General features: G+C 44.3%; 1 protein-coding gene across 6 annotated transcripts; it reads left to right on the forward strand.

The window, feature by feature from the left end:
- Positions 1-435: 435 nt before the first annotated feature.
- On the forward strand, positions 436-25,262 carry LOC311141615 (glycerol-3-phosphate acyltransferase 3-like). 6 transcript variants are annotated; one of them, XM_084176999.1, is made up of 15 exons: positions 440-502; positions 8,640-8,803; positions 9,024-9,191; positions 9,907-9,973; positions 11,990-12,138; positions 18,687-18,832; positions 19,082-19,156; positions 19,300-19,389; positions 19,571-19,664; positions 22,657-22,772; positions 23,295-23,350; positions 23,732-23,817; positions 23,950-24,078; positions 24,166-24,245; positions 24,398-25,262. In XM_084176999.1, the coding sequence occupies exons 3-15, from the start codon at positions 9,048-9,050 to the stop codon at positions 24,510-24,512; spliced, it is 1,347 nt and encodes a 448-aa protein (XP_084033125.1). In that variant the 5' UTR covers positions 440-502; positions 8,640-8,803; positions 9,024-9,047; the 3' UTR covers positions 24,513-25,262. The 6 variants fall into 6 exon arrangements, with proteins under 6 accessions (XP_084033124.1, XP_084033125.1, XP_084033127.1 ...); XM_084177001.1 differs by having other exon boundaries at positions 24,364-25,186; XM_084176998.1 differs by lacking the exon at positions 8,640-8,803 and having other exon boundaries at positions 436-502.
- Positions 25,263-25,667: the final 405 nt, after the last annotated feature.

A 25,667-nucleotide genomic window follows, 5' to 3' on the forward strand; every position in this document is an offset into this window, starting at 1 on the left:
TTTTGTCTGTCATAGTTGACGTGTACATATGATGAAAATTACAGGCCTCTCTCATCTTTTTAAGTGGGAGAACTTGCACAATTTGGTGGCTGACTAAATACTTTTTTCCCCCACTGTACATTGTCATTGAACACTGGTCACTTTAATAATGTTTACATACTGTTTCACCCACTTTATATGTATATACTGTGTTTTAGTCATGGCTCATCCTATATAACATATTTGTTTATTTTTCTGAATTGTGTGTATTGTTATTTTTTTATTGCTAGATATTACTGCAGAAAGCTAGAAAAACAAGCATTTCTCTGCACCTGAGATAACATCTGCAAATATGCGGATATGACCTATAAACTGTTATTTTATTTGGCCAAGGGATGGCGCTGTTCTACCTGACAGCGCGCTTTTACTACAGCGGTGGCTTGCGGTCTCAACCTCAGTCACAGTTATTTGTATGAGTTCTACAGCAGGGAAGGGCATGATAGTATGGACTGGAGTTTGACAGGTAAGATCCACAACGCGCCGGCCTGAATATCAGGGAAATAACTTTGTGATTGTCCAGCCAGGTCTTGAAAATTCGCCCACGGTTATTTGTCTAGCGATTTGGTGAAGTTGTATATTCATTGTATGTTTATATGATTGCCTATTGTTGTTGAATTGGGTTATTGGTGACGTGCGTATATGTTGCTCAAGCTCAATCAAGTTGGTAGGCTTTCTTTGAAATGTCATTGCCCACTGAGCCTACCTACATTTGTGAAAATCAAATGTTGAGCTTCTTTCTATCGCATTTGAAATTGTCACGTGTTGCTGTTATTTTAGACATGCGCCTTGGATGTGTTGAACGCTCATTTTGCGTTTGATCAAATAGTACACTTTCTATGTTATTCATATATTTGTTTCATTCTGCTTTACGTAGTCACACACTTACCTGCTGTGAGCCCATGTTCTGCCTTCTTCCTGAAAATCAGGGTTGTATCATTTTCTTACTTATCTAGCCTATAGTTAAAGGGATAGTTCATCCATAAACCGAAATGACAGATTGGTTTCTTTACCCAGTAAACAGTCTATGGACAAGACAGCGATCCATGCTTTGGTTTTGTTAACCTGGCCACTGTCTCCAAAAGCTGACTTTTCTAGCATTTGTTGCACAAATCCAATGCAAGTCAATATCTCTTAGTATTTTTCATATTTCATGTCAAACGCTAGCCCAAGATGTATTCCTTTTAATGTCCTATTTGCCTTAAATGTTATGTTTGTATTTGTATTTATTACGGATCCCCATTAGCGTCTGCCAAGGCAGCAGCTACTCTTCCTGGGGTCCAACCACAATTTACATACAATAAAACAATACATAACACAACACCTTATTACACACTACTCTACCATAACATATTTACAATACAACATCAATAATACAGCAAAATAACAATATTAACATGTGTGTGTGTAGAGTGTGTGTGTTAGCATGCGTTTGCGAATGCTGTGTGTGTGCTTGTGTGTGTGTGTGTGTGTCTCTTCACAGTCTGCGCTGTTCCATAAAGTGTAGTTTTATCTGTTTTTTAAATCTGATTTTACTGCTTGACTGAGTTACATGATGTGGAATAGAGTTCCATGTAGTCCTGGCTCTATGTAGTACTGTGCGTTTCCCGTAGTCTGTTCTGGACTTGGGGACTATGAAGAGACCTCTGGTGGCATGTCTCGTGGGGTATGCATGGGTGTCCGAGCTGTGTGCCAGCATTCCATACAGACAGCTCGGTATATTCAGCTTGTCTACACCTCTTAAAAAAACAAGCAGTGATGAAGTCAATCTCTCTTCCACTCTAAGCCAGGAGAGACTAACATGCATGTCATTAATGTTAGCTCTCCGTGTACTTTTAAGGGCCAGCCGTGCTGCCCTGTTCTGAGCCAACTGCAATTTTCCAAGTCCCTCCTTGTGGCACCTGACCACACTACTGAACAGTAGTAAAGGTGCGACAAAACAAGGGCCTTTAGGACCTGCCTTGTTGATAGTGTTGTTAAGAAGGCAGAGCAGCGCTTAATTATGGACATACTTCTCCCCATCTTAGCTACTGTTGTATCAATATGCTTTGACCACAACAGTTTACAATCTAGGGTTACTCCAAGCAGTTTAGTCACCTCAACTTGCTCAATTTCCACATTATTTATTACTAGATGTAGTTGAGGTTTAGGGTTTAGTGAATGATTTGACCCAAATACAATGCTTTTAGTTTTGGAGATTATTAGAACTAACTTATTCCTTTCCACCCATTCCGAAACTAACTGCAACTCTTTATTAAGTGTTGCAGTTATTTCAGTTGCTGTAGCAGCTGACGTGTATAGTGTTGAGTCATCCGCATACAGTGGGGAAAAAAAGTATTTAGTCAGCCACCAATTGTGCAAGTTCTCCCACTTAAAAAGATGAGAGAGGCCTGTAATTTTCATCATAGGTACACGTCAACTATGACAGACAAAATGAGGAAAAAAATCCTGAAAATCACATTGTAGGATTTTTAATGAATTTATTTGCAAATTATGGTGGAAAATAAGTATTTGGTCAATAACAAAAGTTTCTCAATACTTTGTTATATACCCTTTGTTGGCAATGACACAGGTCAAACGTTTTCTGTAAGTCTTCACAAGGTTTTCACACACTGTTGCTGGTATTTTGGCCCATTCCTCCATGCAGATCTCCTCTAGAGCAGTGATGTTTTGGGGCTGTCGCTGGGCAACACGGACTTTCAACTCCCTCCAAAGATTTTCTATGGGGTTGAGATCTGGAGACTGGCTAGGCCACTCCAGGACCTTGAAATGTTTCTTACGAAGCCACTCCTTCGTTGCCCGGGCGGTGTTGTTTGGGATCATTGTCATGCTGAAAGACCCAGCCACGTTTCATCTTCAATGCCCTTGCTGATGGAAGGAGGTTTTCACTCAAAATCTCACGATACATGGCCCCATTCATTCTTTCCTTTACACGGATCAGTCGTCCTGGTCCCTTTGCAGAAAAACAGCCCCAAAGCATGATGTTTCCACCCCCATGCTTCACAGTAGGTATGGTGTTCTTTGGATGCAACTCAGCATTCTTTGTCCTCCAAACACGACGAGTTGAGTTTTTACCAAAAAGTTCTATTTTGGTTTCATCTGACCATATGACATTCTCCCAATCCTCTTCTGGATCATCCAAATGCACTCTAGCAAACTTCAGACGGGCCTGGACATTGGACATGTACTGGCTTAAGCAGGGGGACACGTCTCGCACTGCAGGATTTGAGTCCCTGGCGGCGTAGTGTGTTACTGATGGTAGGCTTTGTTACTTTGGTCCCAGCTCTCTGCAGGTCATTCACTAGGTCCCCCCGTGCGGTTCTGGGATTTTTGCTCACCGTTCTTGTGATCATTTTGACCCCACGGGGTGAGATCTTGCGTGGAGCCCCAGATCGAGGGAGATTATCAGTGGTCTTGTATGTCTTCCATTTCCTAATAATTGCTCCCACAGTTGATTTCTTCAAACCAAGCTGCTTACCTATTGCAGATGCAGTCTTCCCAGCCTGGTGCAGGTCTACAATTTTGTTTCTGGTGTCCTTTGACAGCTCTTTGGTCTTGGCCATAGTGGAGTTTGGAGTGTGACTGTTTGAGGTTGTGGACAGGTGTCTTTTATACTGATAACAAGTTCAAACAGGTGCCATTAATACAGGTAACGAGTGGAGTACAGAGGAGCCTCTTAAAGAAGAAGTTACAGGTCTGTGAGAGCCAGAAATCTTGCTTGTTTGTAGGTGACCAAATACTTATTTTCCACCATAATTTGCAAATAAATTCATAAAAAATCCTACAATGTGATTTTCGGGTTTTTTCCCCTCAATTTGTCTGTCATAGTTGACGTGTACCTATGATGAAAATTACAGGCCTCTCTCATCTTTTTAAGTGGGAGAACTTGCACGATTGGTGGCTGACTAAATACTTTTTTCCCCCCACTGTACATAGAAACACTGTCTTTACTCAAAGCCAGTGGCATGTCGTTAGTAAAGATGGAAAAAAGTAAGGGGCCTAAACATCTGCACCTGGGGAATTCCTGATTCTACCTGGATTAAGTTTGAGAGGCTTCCATTAAAGAACACCATCTGGGTTCTGTTAGACAAGTAACTCTTTATCCACATTATAGCAGCGGGTGTAAAGCCATAACACATACGTTTTTCCAGCAGCAGACTATAATCGATAATGTCAAAAGCCGCACTGAAGTCTAACAAAACAGCCCCCACAATCATTTTATCATCAATTTCTCTCAGCCAATCATCAGTCATTTGTGCTGTGCTTGTTGAATGTCCTTCTCTATAAGCATGCTGAAAGTTTGTTGTCAATTTGTTTACTGTAAAATAGCATTGTATCTGGTCAAACAATTTTTTCCCAAAGTTTACTAAGGGTTGGTAACAGGCTAATTGGTCGGCTATTTGAGCCAGTAAAGGGGGCTTTACTATTCTTAGGTAGTGGAATGACTTTTGCTTCCCTCTAAGCCTTGGGGCACATACATTCTAGTAGGCTTAAATTGAAAATATGGCAAATAGGAGTGGCAATATCGTCCGCTATTATCCTCAGTAATTTTCCATCCAAGTTGTCAGACCCCGGTAGCTTGTCATTGTTAATAGACAACAATAATTTTTCACCTATTCCACACTCACTTTACGGAATTCAAAATTACAATGCTTGTCTTTCATAATTTGGTCAGATATATTTGGATGTGTAGTGTCAGCAATTGTTGCTGGCATGTCATGCCTAAATTTGCTAATCTTGCTCAAGCAATTGAACAATTGTATGGTTGAGAGGGATGAGGCAAAAGGAAAGGCAAATAAGTCTGGTTGCACAACCGATTGGCAAACGTATTGCAAATTGAGAAATCATGTGACTAAACTGAATAAAAAGAAGAAGAAACAACACTATGAAACAAGGATAAATGACATAAAGAATGATAGCAAAAAGCTTTGGAGCACCTTAAATGAAATTTTGGGATAAAAGGCAAACTCAGCTCCATCATTCATTGAATCAGATGGCTCATTCATCACAAAACCAATTATTAAAGTAGTTGGCAATATCAGTTGGTTTTGTGATGAATGAGCCATCTGATTCAATGAATGATTGAGCTGAGTTTGCCTTTTTTCCCAAAATTTCATTTAAGGTGCTCCAAAGCTTTTTGCTATCATTCTTTATGTCATTTATCCTTGTTTCATAGTGTTGTTTCTTTTTATTCAGTTTAGTCACATGATTTCTCAATTTGCAATACGTTTGCCAATCGGTTGTGCAACCAGACTTATTTGCCTTTCCTTTTGCCTCATCCCTCTCAACCATACAATTTTTCAATTCCTTGAGGTAAACTGGCTTTGGCAGCCAAAACAGCCAAATACTTCATCTAAACATGAATGGATTCTTAATTGCGATACGGTTCTAGAAACATAAAGCCCTCTACTTTCATTTCACATCAAAACATTTTCACAAATGCTAAATATACACTTACTGTACACTGTTTTAATACAGTTGCAGTCGACACTACTCAGTTACAACACTTTTCTGGCGTCCTTCCGTTACGAACAGGTGTTCGGAGACGAGATAGTTAATTAGAACAGGTGGTCGTGCCTCTCTTCTGTAAACAAGCGCTGTAACATGGAAATATCGTTGTGTGGGAATCCTAACCCTATAATGGTGTGTAGTAATTAAACCTTTTGTTTTATGAAAAGTATTTATTGATTGGAAGTAAACTTCCAAAGGTTTCCAAAACCGTATCGCAAGCGAGGATTATTAACGTGTAGACAGAGCGTCGGGACTATTGTACAGTACACAGTCCCACGCCGTCCTCAATGCTTCAACTGAGAACCAAAGAGGGAGTCCTCTTTGGTGAACGAGAGCTAGTCCAAAGCATCATTGATCAAATCATGGATTGCTGTTTTACCTTGCCCATAGACTGCTTACAATATGTAATTTGGTTGAACTAAATCTTTAACTGTAGCAATTGAGGTAGTACTGTCAGATATTGAACCAGCAACATCCTGAACTCCTGTGTCATAAAAGACCAGGCAGCATGTCAGACTGGGCTAAAGTACACTTACAGTGCCTTCGGAAAGTTTTCAGACCCGTTGACTTTTTCCACATTTTGTTACGTTACAGCCTTATTCTAAAATGGATTAAAGAAATAAAAATCCTCATCAATCTACACACAATACCCCATAATGACAAAGTGAAAACAGGTTTTTAGAAATCTTTGCTAATTTAATGAAAGTAAAAAACAGAAATACCTTATTTACATAAGTATTCAGACCCTTTGCTATGAGACTCGAAATTGTGCTCAGGTGCATCCGGTTTCCATTGATCATCCTTGAGATGTTTCTACAACTTGATTGGAGTCCACCTGTTGTAAATTCAATTGATTGGACATGATTTGGAAAGGCACACACCTGTCTATGTAAGGTCCCACAGTTTACAGTGCATGTCGGAGCAAAAACCAAGCCATGAGGTTGAAGGAATTATCCGTAGAGCTCCGAGACAGGATTGTGTCGAGGCACAGATCTGGGGAAGGGTACCAAAACATTTCTGCAGGATTGAAGGTCCCCAAGAACACAGTGGCCTCCATCATTCTTAAATGGAAGAAGTTTGGAACCACCAAGACTCTTCCTAGAGCTGGCCACCTGGCCAAACTGAGCAATCGTGGGAGAAGGGCCTTGGTCAGGTAGGTGACAAAGAGCCGGATGGTCACTCTGACCGAGCTCTAGAGTTCCTTTGTGGAGATGAAAGAACCTTCCAGAAGGACAACCATCTCTGCAGCATTCAAACAATCAGGCCTTTTTGGTAGAGTGGCCAGACGGTAGCCATTCTTCAGTAAAAGGCATGACAGCCCGCTTGGAGTTTGCCAAAAGGCACCTAAAGACTCTGACCATGAGAAACAAGATTGTCTTGTCTGATGAAACCAAGATTGAACTCTTTGGCCTGAATGCCAAGTGTCACGTCTGGAGGAAACCTGGCACCATCCCTACGGTGAAGTATGGTGGTGGCAGCATCATGCTGTGGGGAAGTTTTTCAGTGGCAGGGACTGGGAGACTAGTCAGGATCGAGGCAAAGATGAACGGAGAAAAGTACAGAGAGATCCTTGATGAAAACCTGTTCCAGAGCGCTCAGGACCTCAGACTGGGACGCAGGTTCATCTTCCAACAGGACAACGACCCTAAGCACACAGCCAAGACAACGCAGGAGTGGCTTGGGGACAAGTCTCTGAATGTCCTTGAGTGGCCCAGCAAGAGCCCGGACTTGAACCCGATCTAATATCTCTGGAGAAACCTGAAAATAGCTGTGCAGCAACTCTCCCAATCCAACCTGACAGCGCTTGAGAGGATCTGCAGAGAAGAATGGGAGAAACTCCCCAAATACAGGTATGCCAAGCTTGTACCGTCATACCCAAGAAGACTCAAGGTTGTAATTGCTGCCAAAGGTGCTTCAACAAAGTACTGAGTAAAGGGTCTGAATACTTATGTAAATGTTTTTTTTAAAATAAATTTGCAAACATTTCTAAAAACCTGTCTCCATAGAATAACTCTGGAGCTCTGTCAGAGTGACCATCGGGTTCTTGGTCACCTCTCTGACCAAGGCCCTTTTCCCCTGATTGCTCAGTTTGGCCCGGGTGCCAGCTCTAGGAAGAGTCTTGGTGGTGGTTCCAAACTTCTTCAATTTAAGAATGATGGATGCCACTGTGCTCTTAGGGACCTTCAATCCTGCAGAAATATGTTGGTACCCTTCCCCAGATCTGTCCCTCGACACAATCCTGTCTCGGTGCTTTACGGACAATTCCTTCGACCTCATGGCTTGGTTTTTGCTCTGACATGCACTGTCAACTGGGGGACATTATATAGACAGGTGTGTGCCTTTCCAAATCATGTCCAATAAATTGAATTTGCCACAGGTGGACTCCCAAAAAGTTGTAGAAACATCTCAAGGATGACCAATGGAAACAGGATGCACCTGAGCTCAATTTCGTGTCTCATAGCAAAGGGCCTGAATACCTATGTAAATAAGGTATTTCTGTTTTTAATTGTGTATACATTTGCAAAATAATCAAAAACCCTGTTTTTGCTTTGTCATTATGGGGTATTGTGTGTAGTTTGATGAGGGGGGGGAAAACAATTTAATAAATTTTAGAATAAGGCTGTAACGTAACAAGATGTGGAAAAAGTCAGGGGTCTGAATACTTCACGAATACAGGGAGGTAGCTGCTTTTAATAACACTAGTATTTACACACTAACGTTGCTGTGAATTAGCTTGCAAAAAAAACGAAATAATAATAATAATAATATGCCATTTAGCAGACGCTTTTATCCAAAGCTACTTAGTCATGTGTGCATACATTTTTACGTATTTTATTTTTACGGAATAGTCCGCCAGAAGCCAGAAGTTTAATTCAATTTAATTTCTACTTACTCTGTCGATTGTCTGTAGGCTTGGTCCTTATGCAGGGGGGAATTTGAGAAAAAAACACCTAATGGAAAGTATAATTAAACAGAATTTCCAAACGTGGGTCTGTTGTAGACCCATGCAATTCCTCAGCGAGGTCAGTTTCTCTCTGCTTACCTCATGTCAAAAATAAAAGTTCCCCACACGTTCTTGCTTTTTTGTGCAGGTATGGCGCACGTGCAGGACCTTTATTTTGACATAAGGGAAGCGGAGAGGAAGTGGCTCTACAAGAGACCCACGTTTGGAAAGTCTGTTTAATTTATGCTCTATTAGATGTTTTTTCTAAATTTCCCCCCTGCATAAGGACCAACCCTATAGACAATCGGCAGAGTAAGTTAAAATTGTATTTTGTTTAACTTCTGGCTTCAGACGGACTATTCCCTTTTTTTGCAAGCCAATTCTTAGCAACGCTAGTGTGTAAATAAAAAAGCAGCTAACAGAAAAGGCTACTCTGATACCCTTGGTTGAATGTTTTGTGTATTTATGTCCCCTAGCCCCCTATATGTACTCTATTACTACTACTATCTTTCTCCTTTTGTTATTTCCACAGGGTGACAGAGAGAAGTCTGTAGCGATGGAGGATTTCTGGGCCATGGTGCTGGCAGGGCTGAAGGTGTGGACCTACCTCATTGTGGCTCTTCTCATGGTGCCCGCCATGTTTGGCTTCTCCCTGGGAATCTCTGAGACATACATGAAGATCCTGGTCAAAATGCTGGAGGTAAAATGCCTCTGTCCAGAAGTAGCCAACCATCAAACATTCACTGGCACAGGGGTACAACAAATGGGAAAGAGGAAATCTAATACCTACACACTGTTTAAACGCTAGTAAACTTCCTCCAATCAGACAATATGAGGTGTACAGCTGCATGTGTCTGTAATTGTCTTAAATGTTGGCTATGCATCATGTTCTAAATATAAGCTTTGTGTCCTAAATGTATGCTTTTTTCATACTACACAATATAATAAGATACAGTACACATGACTTGGCCAGTAGGCTAGCCATGGTCCTTCATTTTATTTACATTGGAGATTGTATCAGTTTCAGGAATGCGGGAACAAGAAATGCATTGTCACTCTACTGTCATGAACAGCTGTCACATGTTTACTGTAGGGAAAGTCTACTGTACACAACGATCAATTAGCACAACTCTGAACATGTGACTTAGGTCCTGTGAATGCTACATGGAATGTATAGATGTTTTTAGACAGAAAAGTATGTTCTACAGTGTAATTGTTTATTATTTTTGTAATCGTCCTGTAACCTTATGACCTCCTGAATAAGCCTCTGGACAGTGATTGAAAGGTTTTCTTGGATGAGAGTTCAGGGGTAAATGTGTGTGTGTGTGTGTGTGTCCTTTCTGTCCTGTCCTTCTGTGGGTCAGGGGGTGAGGGGCCTAAGGCTAAAGATATTTCTCATCTCTCCTGTCCTCCAGTGGGCCACGTTGAGGATCCAGACAGTCAATAAAGAGCAGCAGATACTCAAATCCTCCTCATTCAATGGTGAGTCAGTGAGCAGAGCTCTCACACTGATCAATATATTCATTTGATTGATTGATTGAATGATTGATGGATAGAGAGATGAAGAGATGTATTTATTTATTCATTGGTCTATGATAGTGAAATGATCGGGGGGATTCCCTAAAGTTGCGTAGTTGATATTTTAGGCTTACAAGTCTGGGTAGTAGATATTTTAGGCTTACAAGTCTGGGCAAGTGTGGGAACGAGAAACAGTGACGTTTTCAGTGACTTACTTTATTTTACCCTTGAGAAACTCATCATTAATTAACATGTTATACAGTATGTTATCTGTTTCAGTCCAGTCTGGTTCTCCTATCTCTCAAGGACACTGGGTCACAAATCCACTGTTGTTCAGAAGCTGTGTTCAGAAGCTCAGATAGATGTAAAGTGCCCTAGAATAAATTAAGTATGTTAGTGTACCATAGTAGTTAGAAGGGTTGAGTGCATGGAAATCACTCCTGACATGAGTTTTGCTCAGGTGTCAATGGTTGACTGCAAATTGATAATAGGTTGCATTTTAAAATACAGCTTCTCAATGTGCCCAAGCCGCGTTAAATGGTAAGGGCGGGATAAGTCATATAAAACGATACCTCTGAGAACCTAGAGACAGTGTAAACCTGTTTATAGGGCAGGGGCGTGCAGTGGAGAAGGCTTGGAGCAGTGTTTGTTGAGTAGAAGACTGTAATTGGTCCAGCTCAGTCACCTGAGAGCATTTCCAATGTGCTATACTGTATGATGTGGCGCTGGGCTGGCTGCCTATCTGTCAACTGACGCAATTCCTCCCGTCACAATCAGCAGTCATATAGGCTAGTCAGGGAGCAATTCAATTAAACTTGCAGTGCTGTGTTCACTAGCTAGCACAGCACATCGATATGCCATTTTTATTTGTTGGCATATCAAAGTCACTCAGTCTCTCTCTCCTGGACTTTGCCCTTTGTTATCAGATAGTGTCTCCTTAGCTGATTCCATTGTCTTCAGACCTGCTGGAGGGAGGGATACACTTTGGGGTGGGGTTGGGTAATCTGATCCTAGACCTGTGATTACCTCGATGATAGACACACAAAGGGAGGCCCTTTAAGGAAAGAAAGGAGCCTCATTTATCAGTGAACACTGCTGTCTGATCAGTTCAGCTGTTGTGTTATCTGAAGTGGTCGTAAAGTGCAAGGCCACTGACATTTTCTCTGTTTGATGGCCTGTCAATATGGATTCTGTAGGACAATTCTATTGGTGAGGCCTTGCCAACAGTGATAAACTCTGGATTTCATCTATTTATATCTGGATTAGTGTTACCTTAGGATAAGGTTAAATAAGGATTACTCAGATATCAGCCCAGGATATCTTGTTTTCTCAATATGGGGCAACAGTGTGAGAGTTAGGGACACAAGTGTGTTTGCAATCCTCTGATTCATTTCCTTCATCAACAGCTTGTCACACCCTGGCTCTGGGACTCTATATGTTGAGCCAGGGTGTGTTCATTTCTGTTGTGTTTATTTCTATGTTGGCTAGAGTGACTCCCAATCAGAGGCAACGAGTGTCAGCTGTCGTTGGTTGTCTCTGATTGGGAGCCATATTTAAACTGTCTGTTTTCCCTTTGTGTTTGTGGGTTTTTGTTCCGTGTTGGTCATTGTTACCGTGGACTTCACAAGTCGTTTCTTGTTTTGTTTATTGTGGTCTATTATCACTAAAGATAATAAAGGTTAACCATGTTCGTTCATCACGCTGCGCCTTGGTCTATTCCTTACGACGATCGTGACACAGCTCCTAACAAGTCCACAGTGGTTTGACCAATTTGTCCTCCTTTCATTCAAAATGTATGAAAATTCAAAGCCTATTGGCTCTAGGTTTGTAATACTGTGAATGGTCTTTTATCTATGGTAAAAGATAACACTGAATCATCTTCCTTATCAACTACAAATGGCGGTACGATATAATCCAATCTAAAAATGATAAGGTGGATTAGTTGAACGTGCGTGTGTGTGTATGTGTGTTTTTCCCCAGGCCTCGTCCAGAGGGATGATGGTTCTATGGAGGAGGAGCTGGGGGAGTTAAGGCGCAGTCGCCCAAAACCACCAGTCGGGGGAGACTTCACCCTCAGCGACTGTTTCTACTTCTACAGACGAGGCATCGAGGATATTGTAGAGGATGAGGTGAGATCACACACTAGAATAAGATTGATGCCTAATTCCAAATGTACCCCCAACCCCAGACATTCCATGCTGGCCTCTAGTAGAGCTGAGTAATACATGTAGCTGCACCTAACCCTCTGGTAGGCTAGGAAGAGTTTCCTAATTTATTGCCTACTGCACACCCCTCCAGTCCTTTCAAATCAATGACCACGTTTACATGCACACCAATATCCCGTTATTATTCGGGGATACTTAAATATTCTGTTTTTGAGTTGACGGTATATGAACATCATATCCCGTTTACAATACCCCGAATAAGCTCGTATCCCAGTACAATAACCCGAATTAGATGCCTGGGATATGCTGATCTTAGAGGGATACTGTGGCATGTAAACATCTTATCCCGTTTACTGTTGTTTTTGTTTGCATTGTATAACCTTTGAAGTTCATTTGGAAACAGCAATAGTTGGAATTGTAACTGAAGTCTGGACACTGACTGTAGGCCTCACATGTAGCCTATTATAATATTAACTCCTGCAGAATTGTCACGGTTTCGGCCGAGGCTGCTCCTCCTCCTGGTTCGGGCAGGCTTCGGCGGTCGTCGTCCCCGGAGTACTAGCTGCCACCGATCTATGTTTCATGTTCGTTTGGTTTTGTCTGGATGTTGTACACCTGTGTCTTGTTAGTCCTCGTTAGTGTCCGATTTAGTTCTCGTTGTGTGTGCTTGTCGTTGTGTGTGATTGCGCTTCTGTTTTGTGTTTGGAGCTACTTTTTCCCTCCAGTGTTTTTGGAGAGGTTATGTTGCACATGTTTGTGCACCGTTTGTTTTGTCACCTGTGTGCGCCGTGTATTCGCCTTCGGGCTTATTGTGCTTCCGTCTTTGATATATATTGCACTAAAGCCTTTGGACTGAGCCTCTGCGTCCTGCGCATGATTCATACACCACACCCACCTTCAGCACGCCTTGACAGAATCACACACCATAATGGAATCAGCAGGATCGGGCTTGTCACACACAACGACAAGCACACACAACGAGAACTAAATAGGACACTGTGTCGCTCGAGGAGCATCTCCGTGGGCAAGAGGGCCAGATAAGACAACTGGAGACCGCTCTACAGGAGGTAATCAACACCTTGCACCGATGGGAGGCCAGCAGGGTACCCACACCTCCACCTACCCTGCCCACCCCATCGGTCGGTCCACCAGTCCCAGGTTCGGAACCCAGGGGGATTCGGCTCTCGCTCCCGAGGGCGTATGACGGAACAGCTGCCGGGTGTCAGGGGTTCCTCCTGCAAGTGGAGCTCTACCTGGCCACTGTACACCCGGTGCCCTCGGGATACAAGAGCGTTTCCGCCCTCATCTCCTGTCTCACGGGCAAGGCGTTGGAGTGGGCTAACGCCGAGTGGAGGAAAATGGACGCCAACACCATCACCTACGCCGAGTTCTCCCGCCGCTTCAAGGCCGTGTTCGACCATCCACCTGAGGGCAAAGCGGCGGGGGAGCGTCTAGTTCATTTGAGACAGGGGAGGAGGAGCGCTCAGGTGTTCGCTCTAGAGTACCGGACTCTAGCGGCGGATGCAGGGTGGAATGAACGGGCTCTCATTGACCATTTTCGATGTAGCCTACGAGAGGACGTTCAACGTGAGTTGGCCTGCAGGGATACCCATCTTACCTTCGACCAGTTGGTCGATATGTCCATCCATCTGGACACCCTGCTGGCCACCCGTGGACGTCCCGAGGGGAGTCCGTCCATTCCGCCCTCCGGCACCTCCGAGCCGAGCCCTATGGAGCTCGGGGGTGCCGGCGCTAGAGAACGGAGGAGGAGGAGCCCGAAGGGGCCTGTCTCCTGCACCAAGTGCGGTCGTGGAGGGCACACTGCGGCCAGGTGCTGGGGAGGGTTCTCCGGGGGAGAAGACAACAGGCCACGCACTGGGGGGGCCTCCCGGGTGAGTAGACGTCCCACTTACCCAGAGCTTTCTGTTGCGCACTTTTGTATACCTGTTTGTTTTCCACAGGTTGCACCTCATTCCCAGCATAAGGCGCTAGTAGATTCAGGCGCAGCTGGGAATTTTGTTGATCGAAAGTTTTGTTTTGAGTTAGGGATCCCTCTCCTACCTGTTGACAAACCTTTTCCCGTTCATGCCTTAGATAGCCGCCCGTTGGGGTCGGGGTTGATCAGGGAGATCACAGCGCCACTTCGGATGTGTGCGCAGGGGGGTCATGAGGAGACTATACAGCTGTATCTGATCGACTCTCCTGCGTACCCAGTGGTGCTGGGGATTCCCTGGTTAAGCACCCATAACCCTGCTATTTCGTGGCAACAGAGGGCTCTCGATGGGTGGTCTGCTCAGTGCGAGGGGCGATGTCTGGGTGTTTCCGTGGGGGCGACTTCGGTGGAGAGTCCAAACCAAGTGCCCGCACTGCACATTCCGCCTGAATATGGGGATTTAGCTCTCGTGTTTAGAAAAACTAGGGCGACGCAGTTGCCTCCTCATAGACAGGGGGATTGCGCGATTGATCTCCAGGCAGGAGCAGCGCTCCCACGGAGCCATGTGTATCCTTTGTCTCAAGAGGAGAGAAAAGCTATGGAGACTTACATAGCCGAATCTTTGAGACAGGGATACATTCGGTCCTCCACTTCTCTCGCCTCCTCGAGCTTCTTTTTTGTGAAAAAGAAAGATGGAGGGTTGCGCCCGTGCATTGATTACCGTGGTCTCAATCAGATTACTGTGAAATACAGTTATCCACTCTCTCTGATTGCGACCATGACGGAGTCATTGCATGGAGCGCGGTTTTTCACAAAACTGGATCTCAGGAGCGCGTATAACTTGGTGCGCATTAGGGAGGGTGACGAATGGAAGACAGCGTTTAGTACCACGTCAGGTCATTTCGAATATTTCGTCATGCCATATGGGTTGATGAATGCTCCATCAGTCTTCCAATCCTTCGTAGATGACATTTTCCGGGATATGCAGGGACAAGGGGTGGTCGTGTACATTGATGACATTCTGGTGTACTCGTCTACCCGAGCCGAGCATATAACCCTGGTGCGTCGTGTATTGAGGAGGCTGTTGGAGCACGACCTATATGTCAAGGCAGAGAAATGTCTGTTTTTCCAGAAGTCGGTCTCCTTTTTGGGTTATCGGTTGTCCGCGTCAGGGGTGAGAATGGAGGTGGATCGTGTGTCCGCTGTGCGTAATTGGCAAACCCCAACTACTGTAAAAGAGGTGCAGCAGTTTTTGGGCTTTGCGAATTACTACCGGAGGTTTATCCGGGGTTTTGGACAGGTGGCAGCTCCCATCACGTCCCTTCTGAAGGGGGGTCCGGTGCGCCTGCAGTGGTCAGCCGATGCGGACAGGGCCTTTAGGAGACTGAAGGACCTGTTTACGTCGGCTCCGGTGCTGGCGCATCCGGATCCCGCATTACCCTTTCAGGTCGAGGTAGACGCGTCTGAGGCTGGTATAGGGGCCGTTCTCTCTCTCAACGGTCCGGCACGCCACCTAAACTCCGCCCCTGTGCTTTTTACTCAAAGAAGCTCAGCCCGGCGGAGCGTAACTATGACGTTGGGGACAGGGAGCTGTTAGCTGTAGTTCAAGCCCTTAAGGTGTGGAGGCATTGGCTTGAGGGGGCTCAACACCCTTTCCTCATTTTGACTGGCCATCGGAACCTGGAGTACATCCGGGCAGCGAGGAGACTGAACCCTCGCCAGGCTCGATGGAGTATGTTTCTCACCAGGTTCGTATTTAAAATCACGTACATCCCTGGGTCCCAGAATGGTAAGGCGGATGCGCTGTCCCGGCGGTATGACACGGAGGAGAGGTCCGTTGAGCCCACTCCCATACTACCGGAGTCTTGCCTTGTGGCACCGGTGGTGTGGGAGGTCGATGCCGAAATCGAGCGAGCGTTGCGTACCGACCCCAGCCCTCCACAGTGTCCTGAGGGTCGGAAGTACGTTCCGCTCGAGATTCGGGATCGACTCATTTACTGGGCTCACACGTCACCCTCCTCTGGACATCTGGGTATCGGCCGGACGGTGCATTGCCTTAGCACTAAATACTGGTGGCCCACTTTGGCTAGGGATGTGAGGGTTTATGTCTCCTCCTGCTCGGTGTGTGCCCAGTGTAAGGCGCCCCGACATCTGCCCAGGGGTAAGTTACAACCCCTGCCCGTTCCACAACGACCATGGTCCCACCTCTCGGTGGATTTTGTGACAGACCTTCCCCTCTCTCAGGGGAATACCACCATCCTGGTCGTTGTTGATCGGTTCTCTAAGGCCTGTCGTCTTCTCCCTATGTCGGGTCTTCCTACTGCCCTACAGACCGCTGAGGCCCTATTTACCCACGTCTTCCGGCATTACGGGGTACCCGAGGATATAGTGTCTGATCGAGGCCCCCAGTTTACCTCTCGTGTTTGGAGAGCGTTCATGGAGCGTTTGGGGGTCTCTGTTAGCCTTACCTCAGGGTACCACCCGGAGAGTAACGGGCAGGTAGAACGTGTCAACCAGGATGTGGGTAGGTTTCTGAGGTCGTATTGCCAGGACCGGCCGGAGGAGTGGGCACGGTACATTCCCTGGGCCGAGATGGCCCAGAACTCTCTCCGCCACTCCTCTACTAACCTAACCCCCTTCCAATGTGTGTTGGGTTACCAGCCGGTTCTGGCACCTTGGCAGCAGAGCCAGATCGAGGTCCCTGCGGTGGATGATTGGATGAGGCGCTCGGAAGAGACGTGGAACGCTGCCCACGTCCACCTGCAGCGGGCCGTCCTTCGTCACAAGGCGAGCGCCGATCTCCACCGCAGTGAGGGGCCGGTGTACGCACCCGGAGATCGAGTCTGGCTCTCTACCAGGAACCTACCCCTCCGCCTGCCCTGCCGGAAGCTGGGTCGGCGGTTTGTGGGGCCCTTTAAAGTCCTGAGAAGATTGAACGAGGTGTGTTATAGGTTACATCTACCTGTTGAGTATAAGAATATTAACCCCTCGTTCCATGTGTCTCTTCTCAGGCCGGTGGTAGCTGGTCCACTCCAGGACAATGAGATAGGGGAGACTCCTCCGCCCCCACTGGACATCGAGGGGGCGCCGGCGTACACCGTTTGGTCCATCTTGGACTCTAGACGCCGGATGGGGGGGTCTCCAGTATCTCGTGGAGTGGGAGGGGTACGGCCCGGAGGAGCGGTGCTGGGTGCCGCGGAGGGACATCCTAGACCCATCTCACCTGTCGGAGTTCCACCGGGACCATCCCGCGCGCCCTGCTCCGCGTCCTCCTGGTCGTCCCCGAGGCCGGGGTCGGCGCACGGCTGGAGCCGCGCGTCAAGGGGGGGGGGGGGGGGGGGGTACTGTCACGGTTTCGGCCGAGGCTGCTCCTCCTCCTGGTTCGGGCAGGCTTCGGCGGTCGTCGTCCCCGGAGTACTAGCTGCCACCGATCTATGTTTCATGTTCGTTTGGTTTTGTCTGGATGTTGTACACCTGTGTCTTGTTAGTCCTCGTTAGTGTCCTATTTAGTTCTCGTTGTGTGTGCTTGTCGTTGTGTGTGATTGCGCTTCTGTTTCGTGTTTGGAGCTACTTTTTCCCTCCAGTGTTTTTGGAGAGGTTATGTTGCACATGTTTGTGCACCGTTTGTTTTGTCACCTGTGTGCGCCGTGTATTCGCCTTCGGGCTTATTGTGCTTCCGTCTTTGATATATATTGCACTAAAGCCTTTGGACTGAGCCTCTGCGTCCTGCGCATGATTCATACACCACACCCACCTTCAGCACGCCTTGACAGAATTGTGTTTCTTGCAGTAAAATGATAGACCAAATATAAATTTTGAGTAGAGAAATATTATTTATTTATTTATTTCATCTTGAGGAAATGTGAATGGGCATTTCTTTTCAGCAAAATATAAGCTTGACAGTATTTCACTTTCAACCCAAAATATGCATCCAAAATTAACTGAATTTCTATCAGAAACATGTTGGATCGTTTTCACAGCTTTTAATTTCCTTAAAACTGGTCAACAAACATATGTCATTTGGAAATTTTGTGTGGAAAATCTCCCCGGTCCCTAAACGTCTTGTCTGCAAGAGAAGCAGAAATTAAAGACAACTTTACCGCATTCATTCTATCGATTTATGACATTATTCTGGTGAGCAAGGCTTTATTTAGTATTCCAGACCATCAAGTAATGGCAGAAGCCTACCTAATGTCAGAAATTATAAGCAGAACAATATCTAAATAAGGCTTAACTTTTTCAGCACCCCGTCAAAAATGTGTTCCGTCGTCCCTGGGCAAATTAGGAATTTTCTGTTTATTCATGGATACAGAGATACTCGTGAGCAGAATATCAAAGGTGCATGTAAACATCTTATTCTGAATAAGACCTTAACCGGGATATGAGCTATTATCTGGAATACTGTGTGCATGTAAACGTGGTCATTGAATGGGTATCAGGAAGTGCTTAGGGCCCAGGGAATAGGGATTGATTCAGGATTGGACAAAAGAGTACAACCTCTATAAAAAAAAATCCAGACTTACTTTCTGTACAGGTAGGCCTACTACGTTATTTTTTATGTTGTTCCTCTGACCTCCAGGTGACCCAGCGGTTTTCGTCAGAGGAGCTGTTGTCGTGGAACCTGCTAACTCGGACTAACATCGACTTCCAGTACATCAGCCTCAAACTGACCATGGTCTGGGGCCTGGGCGTGTTCATACGCTACTGCATCCTGGCTCCGCTCAGGTAATTACTGGGAGTGTGAAATCAGTCATCATCACTGTGCTCCCCTTTAATAAGGCCTTAGCTCTCTTACAGTTCACATCCATGAACCAAGCATACGTGCCACTGACTGACCATGGTGTTGCTGCATAGACAGGATTTACACCCAACAAAGCAATAAACCATGTAGTGTCGACAATGCATTAATCCATGACCAATATAATGTGTTGTAGTGTCTCATGTATGTTCCTGAGTCAGAATGTTTTCTTTCAGGATCATGTTGGCATCTATAGGCCTGACCTGGCTGGTGATCGGAACCACTGCTGTAGGATTCCTCCCTAACTGGAGGTACAGTTACACTGCATTGAATCTACAGGTTCACACGGGATTGTTTTAAAAACGGAGATGTTTGTCTTGTGTTATTGTATTTAATCAGCTTCATGGTAGCTTCTTACGTGTGTGTGGTGTGTGTGTCCGTGTGTGTTTTCTAGGCTCAAGTCCTGGCTGAGTGAGTGGGTCCATGTGATGTGCTACAGGATCTGTGCTCGAGGCCTCTCCTGCACCATCCACTACCATAACAAGTCAGTGAACACTCCTCTCCTCTGACACATGCATACACAGCAGGCTTTCACACACCATCATGTCCCCCTGTGACTCTACGGAAGGTCCTCGTGATATGTGCACAGAGCTTTGTTTTGATGTAAGATGCACGTCTGTCACTTAAACGTGTGTCTTGCGTGTGTTCTCTGTCTTGTTTTACAGAGAAAACAGACCCAGAAAAGGAGGAATCTGTGTGGCCAATCACACCTCCCCGATTGATGTTGTCATTCTCTGCAATGATGGGTGTTACGCCATGGTATGTAAAATAAAGCAGAAATTAAGCCTAGCTTGAAATGGCTAAACTTTTGATTCATTTTTTATACCTTTATAATCAATGTTCCTTCTAAACTGGAACTGCCACGATGAAGAAATATCAACCTGCGCAAAGAAGCACGAGATTGAACTTCACTCAACTTTCTGGAGTTTTCCCCCTTAGTTTTACTATCAATGTTTCCCTTTACTGTGGGAATTGTGATTTGAATCAACGCAATATTAGCCACTTTCAATGCAACATACCGAAACTAAACGAACTATGCAAGACTTAGTATGCAAAAATTAACTATGCAAGAGATTTTGTTGTAGGCAAAACGCATCAGGTAGGATTGTATTGCATTGACACACACTACTCAGCCCGTACTCTACACAGACAAATGCAGCATAACCAGAGCTACAGTAGGCCTATATCAAATCAAATTGTATTTGTCAAATGTGCCGAGTACAACAGGTGTAGACCTTACAGTGAAATGCTTACTTACAAGCCCTTAACCAACAATGCAGTTTTAAGAAAAATAAGTGTTAAGAAAGTATTTACTAAAATAAACTGAAGTAAAAAAATAAATAAGAAAATAGAAAATTAACATAATTAAAGAGCAACAATAAAATAACAGTAACAAGGCTATATACAGGGGGTACCGGTACAGAGTCAATGTGCAGGGGCACAGGTTAGTCGAGGTAATTGAGGTAATATGTACATGTAGATAGAGAGAAAGTGACTATGCATAGATAATAAACAGAGAGTAGCAGCAGCGTAAAAAATGGGGGTGGGGGGTTCAATGCAAATAGTCCGGGTAGCCATTTGATTAGCTGTTCAGGAGTCTTATGGCATGGGGTTAGAAGCTGTTAAGAAGCCTTTTGGACCTAGACTTGGCGCTCCGGTACCACTTGCCGTGCGGTAGCAGAGAGAACAGGGTGGCTGGAGTCTTTGGCAATTTTTAGGGCCTTCCTCTGACACCGCCTGGTATATGCAAATAGACCATTGCCATATATGGATCTGTGCCATTCACATTGAACTGGACTGTGTTTACAGCATGAGTGGTCATGAGTAGATGCGCTTGTTTGGAGATCAAAGCCAGAGCTGCATGTAGCCACGTGAGCACATGTTTTCATATCCTTTGCTAGTTAGTGAGTTATTAGCCCAGTTATAGATAATTTATAGTCAGCAATGGGGGAGTGATTGCTTCCTACAAAGCACAAAACGTGTACATTTCTAGACATCTTTGAAAAGCGAGTTGGGTAAAGAGCGTTTTCTTGTCTTAAAGGGGCAGTGTTGTATTTTGAAATGTCTTGAATAAGCTAAGTAGCCAATAGGCAGAGGGTATCATAAATTGTCTGATTCTCTGTAATAATGGTATGGGAATAATAATGCATTTTATTTTGTAAAGTGGTTTCTTGCATCAAACAACACAACATTTTCAGTCACCTTGTCTGAAGGACAAGTGAATAAACAGGTCAATGTCAAGCCCTGAATGTTTTTTTTTTCAAAAGTCTAATGGAATGAAGGCCTACATTGAACACCCCACATTGGCTGCTACTGTAGGCTGAATTATAGAACAGCTATTTCCATGTTCAAATGTTATAGGATGCATTTTCTCAGTTGTTTTTGATGGCAGGCCACTCTGTTAGGCCTACATTACGATCAAATAGCCACGGTAGCCTACTTGACCACTGTCTGAAACTGTAACTTAAAGCGGTGTCTCAGTGTTCACAGTAAACGAGCGCTGGAAGTTGCACAGAATTTTCACAATGTTCAAGTTTGCACTCAGCAAAATAAAATAAAATCTAACTTTATTTAAAGTGCATTTTAAATCGCAACACACTTTATATTAAAACAATAAAATGAAAAATTTAAAATCAATCAGGAAGCAGTAAAAAGGATAATAAAAGAACATAAAACAATCACTGATTAAATGCCAGGCTAAAAATGTTTTTTTTTTTTTTATGTGATTTTAAACTATCAATGGTGCCTGCCCCTCTTACCTGACAGGGCAAGCTGTTCCATAACTGAGGGGCTTTGATAGAGAATGCTCTGCCCCCTCATTGTTTCTGCATCTAGGTACAGAAAGCAAACCGGCTCCTTGGAAGCGGAGAGCCCTCACTGGGTTGTATAGAACGAGCATGTCTGTCAGATAAGAGGGGGCAAGGCCATGCAGGGCTTTAAAGGTTAAGAGTAAGATCATAAAATCAGAACAAAACCTTACAGGCAGCCAGTGTAGCGCAGTGGTGTGCTCGTGCCTTCTAGTGTTGGTTAAATTACAAGCTGCAGTGTTCTGTACAATTGTAGGCTTTTAATAGAGAGTCTAAGCAGGTGGAGAAGTGGGCATTGCAGTAGTCTAATCTATTTTAAACAAATGCATGGACCATTGTGTCTAATTCTGGAAATGTTCCTGTGATGGAAGTATGGGTTTTGGATATGCTTTTTATGTGTTGTCAAAAGTTAGACCAGGGTCAAAGGTAATACCAAGGTTGTTAACAACCGTGTTTGGTGTAATGAGGCAACCATAAATGTTGAGAGTGAGGTCTGACACTGTGAGTTTCTTGTGGCCAAGTAGGATCATTTCTGTCTTGATTGTCATCCAGTGTTTAACATCAGTGAGGCATGTCTCAAGGCGGGCTGACTGTAAAGTATTGTCAGGTTTCAAAGATAAATAAAATTGGGTATCATAATAATAATAATAATAATAATATGCCATTTAGCAGACGCTTTTATCCAAAGCGACTTACAGTCATGCGTGCATACATTTTTGTCATCATGATCATCACTATGGCAATGAAAGTGCATGTTGTGCTTACGGATGACATTGCCAAGGAGTAGCATGTATAAAGAAAGTGCAGTCTCAGTGCTGTGAAATGGTCTATACATTTATCTGTTGCTAATTTACTATCTTCTACTACTGTAATCCTGTTCAGATTAATTGTCTGTGAAAGGTATTATGAGGACGTTAGATGTAATTTGATCTGATGGGTTTTAGGTGGGCCAGTCGCATGGTGGTCTGATGGGAGTGCTGCAGAGGTCCATGGCCAGGTCCTGTCCTCACATCTGGTTTGAGAGAGCTGATATGAAAGATCGCCACCTAGTGACCAAGAGGTGAGCTTATCTGTTCACTATCTTATCAGCCAGTGGGTTGGGCATGTTCCTGGCACCAGACACTGGTATTCCGACCTCTACCAACACTGTTCAGACAAGCACTGATATGCCCATAGAAAATTGCTACAGACAAATAAATCAGTCATATCTTTTTTTCTTTAACCTTTATTTTGACAGGGAGTCAATGCTGAGACCAAGGTCTCTTTTCCAGATGAGCCCTGTTTAGCACAACAATACACATCAAAATACAATGTTTTATCATAGGTATTCACTTATCTTATCATATTTCCTTATCCAGATAATATACTCGTGCCAGACAGATGACGTATGTTATGTAGGTGCTTGTCAAAATCCCCAACTCTAGCACATTCAAGCATAAATGTCATTGCCATTTAACTGGGGATATAATTTAATACTAAGATATCCTGATATGGACATACATTATATGGTTCTAGTTAAAGCTATGTTCACACTCCTCCCAGATATAAAGTTAGGTTTTCTAACTGTTCTTAATGTTTACAGGTTGAGAGATCACGTGAATGACAAGACAAAGCTTCCTATATTGATCTTTCCAGAAGGTAAGTGCTACAATGGAGTAGGGTGAAGTCCTTTAGACACTGATCTAAGCCAATGTCTGTTTAGCATTGGTTCGGATAAGCTGCATTGGTGTTGCATTGGTTACATTTTACATTTACATTTTAGTCATTTAGCAGACGCTCTTATCCAGAGCGACTTACAGTTAGTGAGTGCATACATTTTCATACTGGCCCCCCGTGGGAAACGAACCCAGGTAGAGTAAGGTCATCCTATACCTGTACATATGAGTAGCATCTGCTAGAATGCATTTATCTCCCTTATCTGTCATTTTGGAGAGCGTTGTTGTTATCATAGAGATCTTTATATGTCTCTGGTTGTTCTGGTTGTGGCTTATCTCCAGTCCATATTTCTGGTTTCCTCAGGGACCTGTATCAACAACACATCTGTCATGATGTTCAAAAAGGGAAGTTTTGAAATCGGAGGAACAATATACCCAGTAGCTATAAAGGTAAGGTACTTCTGTTCAGTGTTTGATTTCTCCCTAAATCATGCAAAGATGACATTGGAAAAGTTGCACGAGAAAGTCAGCACAGATTTGAAGAGGTTTTCTGTCAACTGTGGGACCATCTCCCTCCCTCAGTATGACCCTCAGTTTGGGGATGCATTCTGGAACAGCGCCAAGTACAACATGGTGAGCTACCTGCTCAGGATGATGACTAGCTGGGCTATAGTCTGTAATGTCTGGTACCTGCCAGCCATGCACCAACAGGTGTGTATACAACAACACACACACGCACACTTACACAGTACCTGCCAGTTATGCACTAAGTGCCACTGACTTATTTCATGTTTTCAGGAAGGGGAGGATGCTGTCCAGTTTGCCAACCGAGTCAAGTCTGTCATCGCACATCAGGGAGGACTAGTGGACCTGTCCTGGTAAGTATCTCCTCCCATCTTACTATGAATGGCATCCTGTCTGTCTCATACTGGACTTCTGCTATGCATCTCTTAGACCTCAGCATGGACACACAATTGCAGTATCTCTTGCACACAGATTATTTGTGTGCAACACGTTTGTTCTCCTGTAGGGACGGAGGCCTAAAGAGGGCAAAGGTGAAGGACACGTATAAAGAAGCGCAGCAGAAGAAATACAGCAGCATGGTGGTGGGGGGTGAGGAGGACCGCAGCAGTAACGGCGACTGACACCCTCCTCTACCGTATGAAAAGGACCGCTCATTCTCTAGCAACCTACATCGCGACCGCTGGAGACGAGAGTTTTACTTTGGCAGTGGTCACATCACATTTCGGTTTCTCCAATGATCACGCAGTGTCAAAACATATTTTGCTTTCACATTCACAGTGTATAGAAGGGGACATAGGCCCATCCAAAAGCTCTTATCAGGGAGTTTGGACAGGAGCTGGCCATCACTGCCTGAATACTCCACTACTGACTACTACTGACAACCACGGACTAGACTGCCATCGTGTGAAAGAACCATTCAGTGATGTAACATTGAGAGTGTGTTTGTGTCTGTAGAGGATGATAACTGATAAGCAAATGGCATTACAAGAGGAAGGACTCTCGTGTACTGTGATGACACAAGTGCAGTGGAACTGTAAAGGAGATGAGGTGGCAGGTCCAATAGCATCCGTTTTGGATTTGAATAGCTCTTTCTTGTGCTGCTATGAAACACTGTTCTAATTCTCTGCTGGAAAATGACTATAAAATCCTGTGTTAAGGCATTACAATAAATGGATAACCTTGTGAATAGTACAATTGTGACTGTAGCCTTTTTGTTGTTTGATCGCAAAGTTCTAAATGTCAGAAAGTGTTATGCGTATGCCATGACTGTCTGTAGTTATGAGCTGCTGTACATTCAGAGCCAGTTAATCAATCCTGTCGATCAGTCATTGCTGCTAATCGTTTGGAAATAAACATTAGCCTACAGCTGTTCTCTCTTTTTTGTGATGTTCATTAACAAGCTAAGCTACCAGAGCAAGATAGTCAGAATCAGGAAAAACACTGTCAATTGATGCTTTGAAGTGTTTTACATACAGTACTGTGACATTATTCAACATAGGTTATGAAAGGGAGCCAAACAGTACAATTAATAACAGTAGGCAATTGTTCAATAGGCAAAGTGATAGGCATAGATTGCAGTTACAGTCATTCTCAAATCAAATATATTCTCCCTCTCCCCATTTCTATGATTCATCACAGTAACAGGCAAGGAAGAGAACTTGGGGTGATCATAAAGACTCAATACAATGGGATTATATGGCACTAAGTAATGCAATATGGTGTTGGGCATCAAAGCAACAAGTGTGCAGTCCATTCGTAGTGTTGTGTCTCTACAG

Source organism: Coregonus lavaretus (genome assembly GCF_964263955.1).
Source record: "Coregonus lavaretus genome assembly, chromosome: 14".
Taxonomy (NCBI): domain Eukaryota; kingdom Metazoa; phylum Chordata; class Actinopteri; order Salmoniformes; family Salmonidae; genus Coregonus; species Coregonus lavaretus.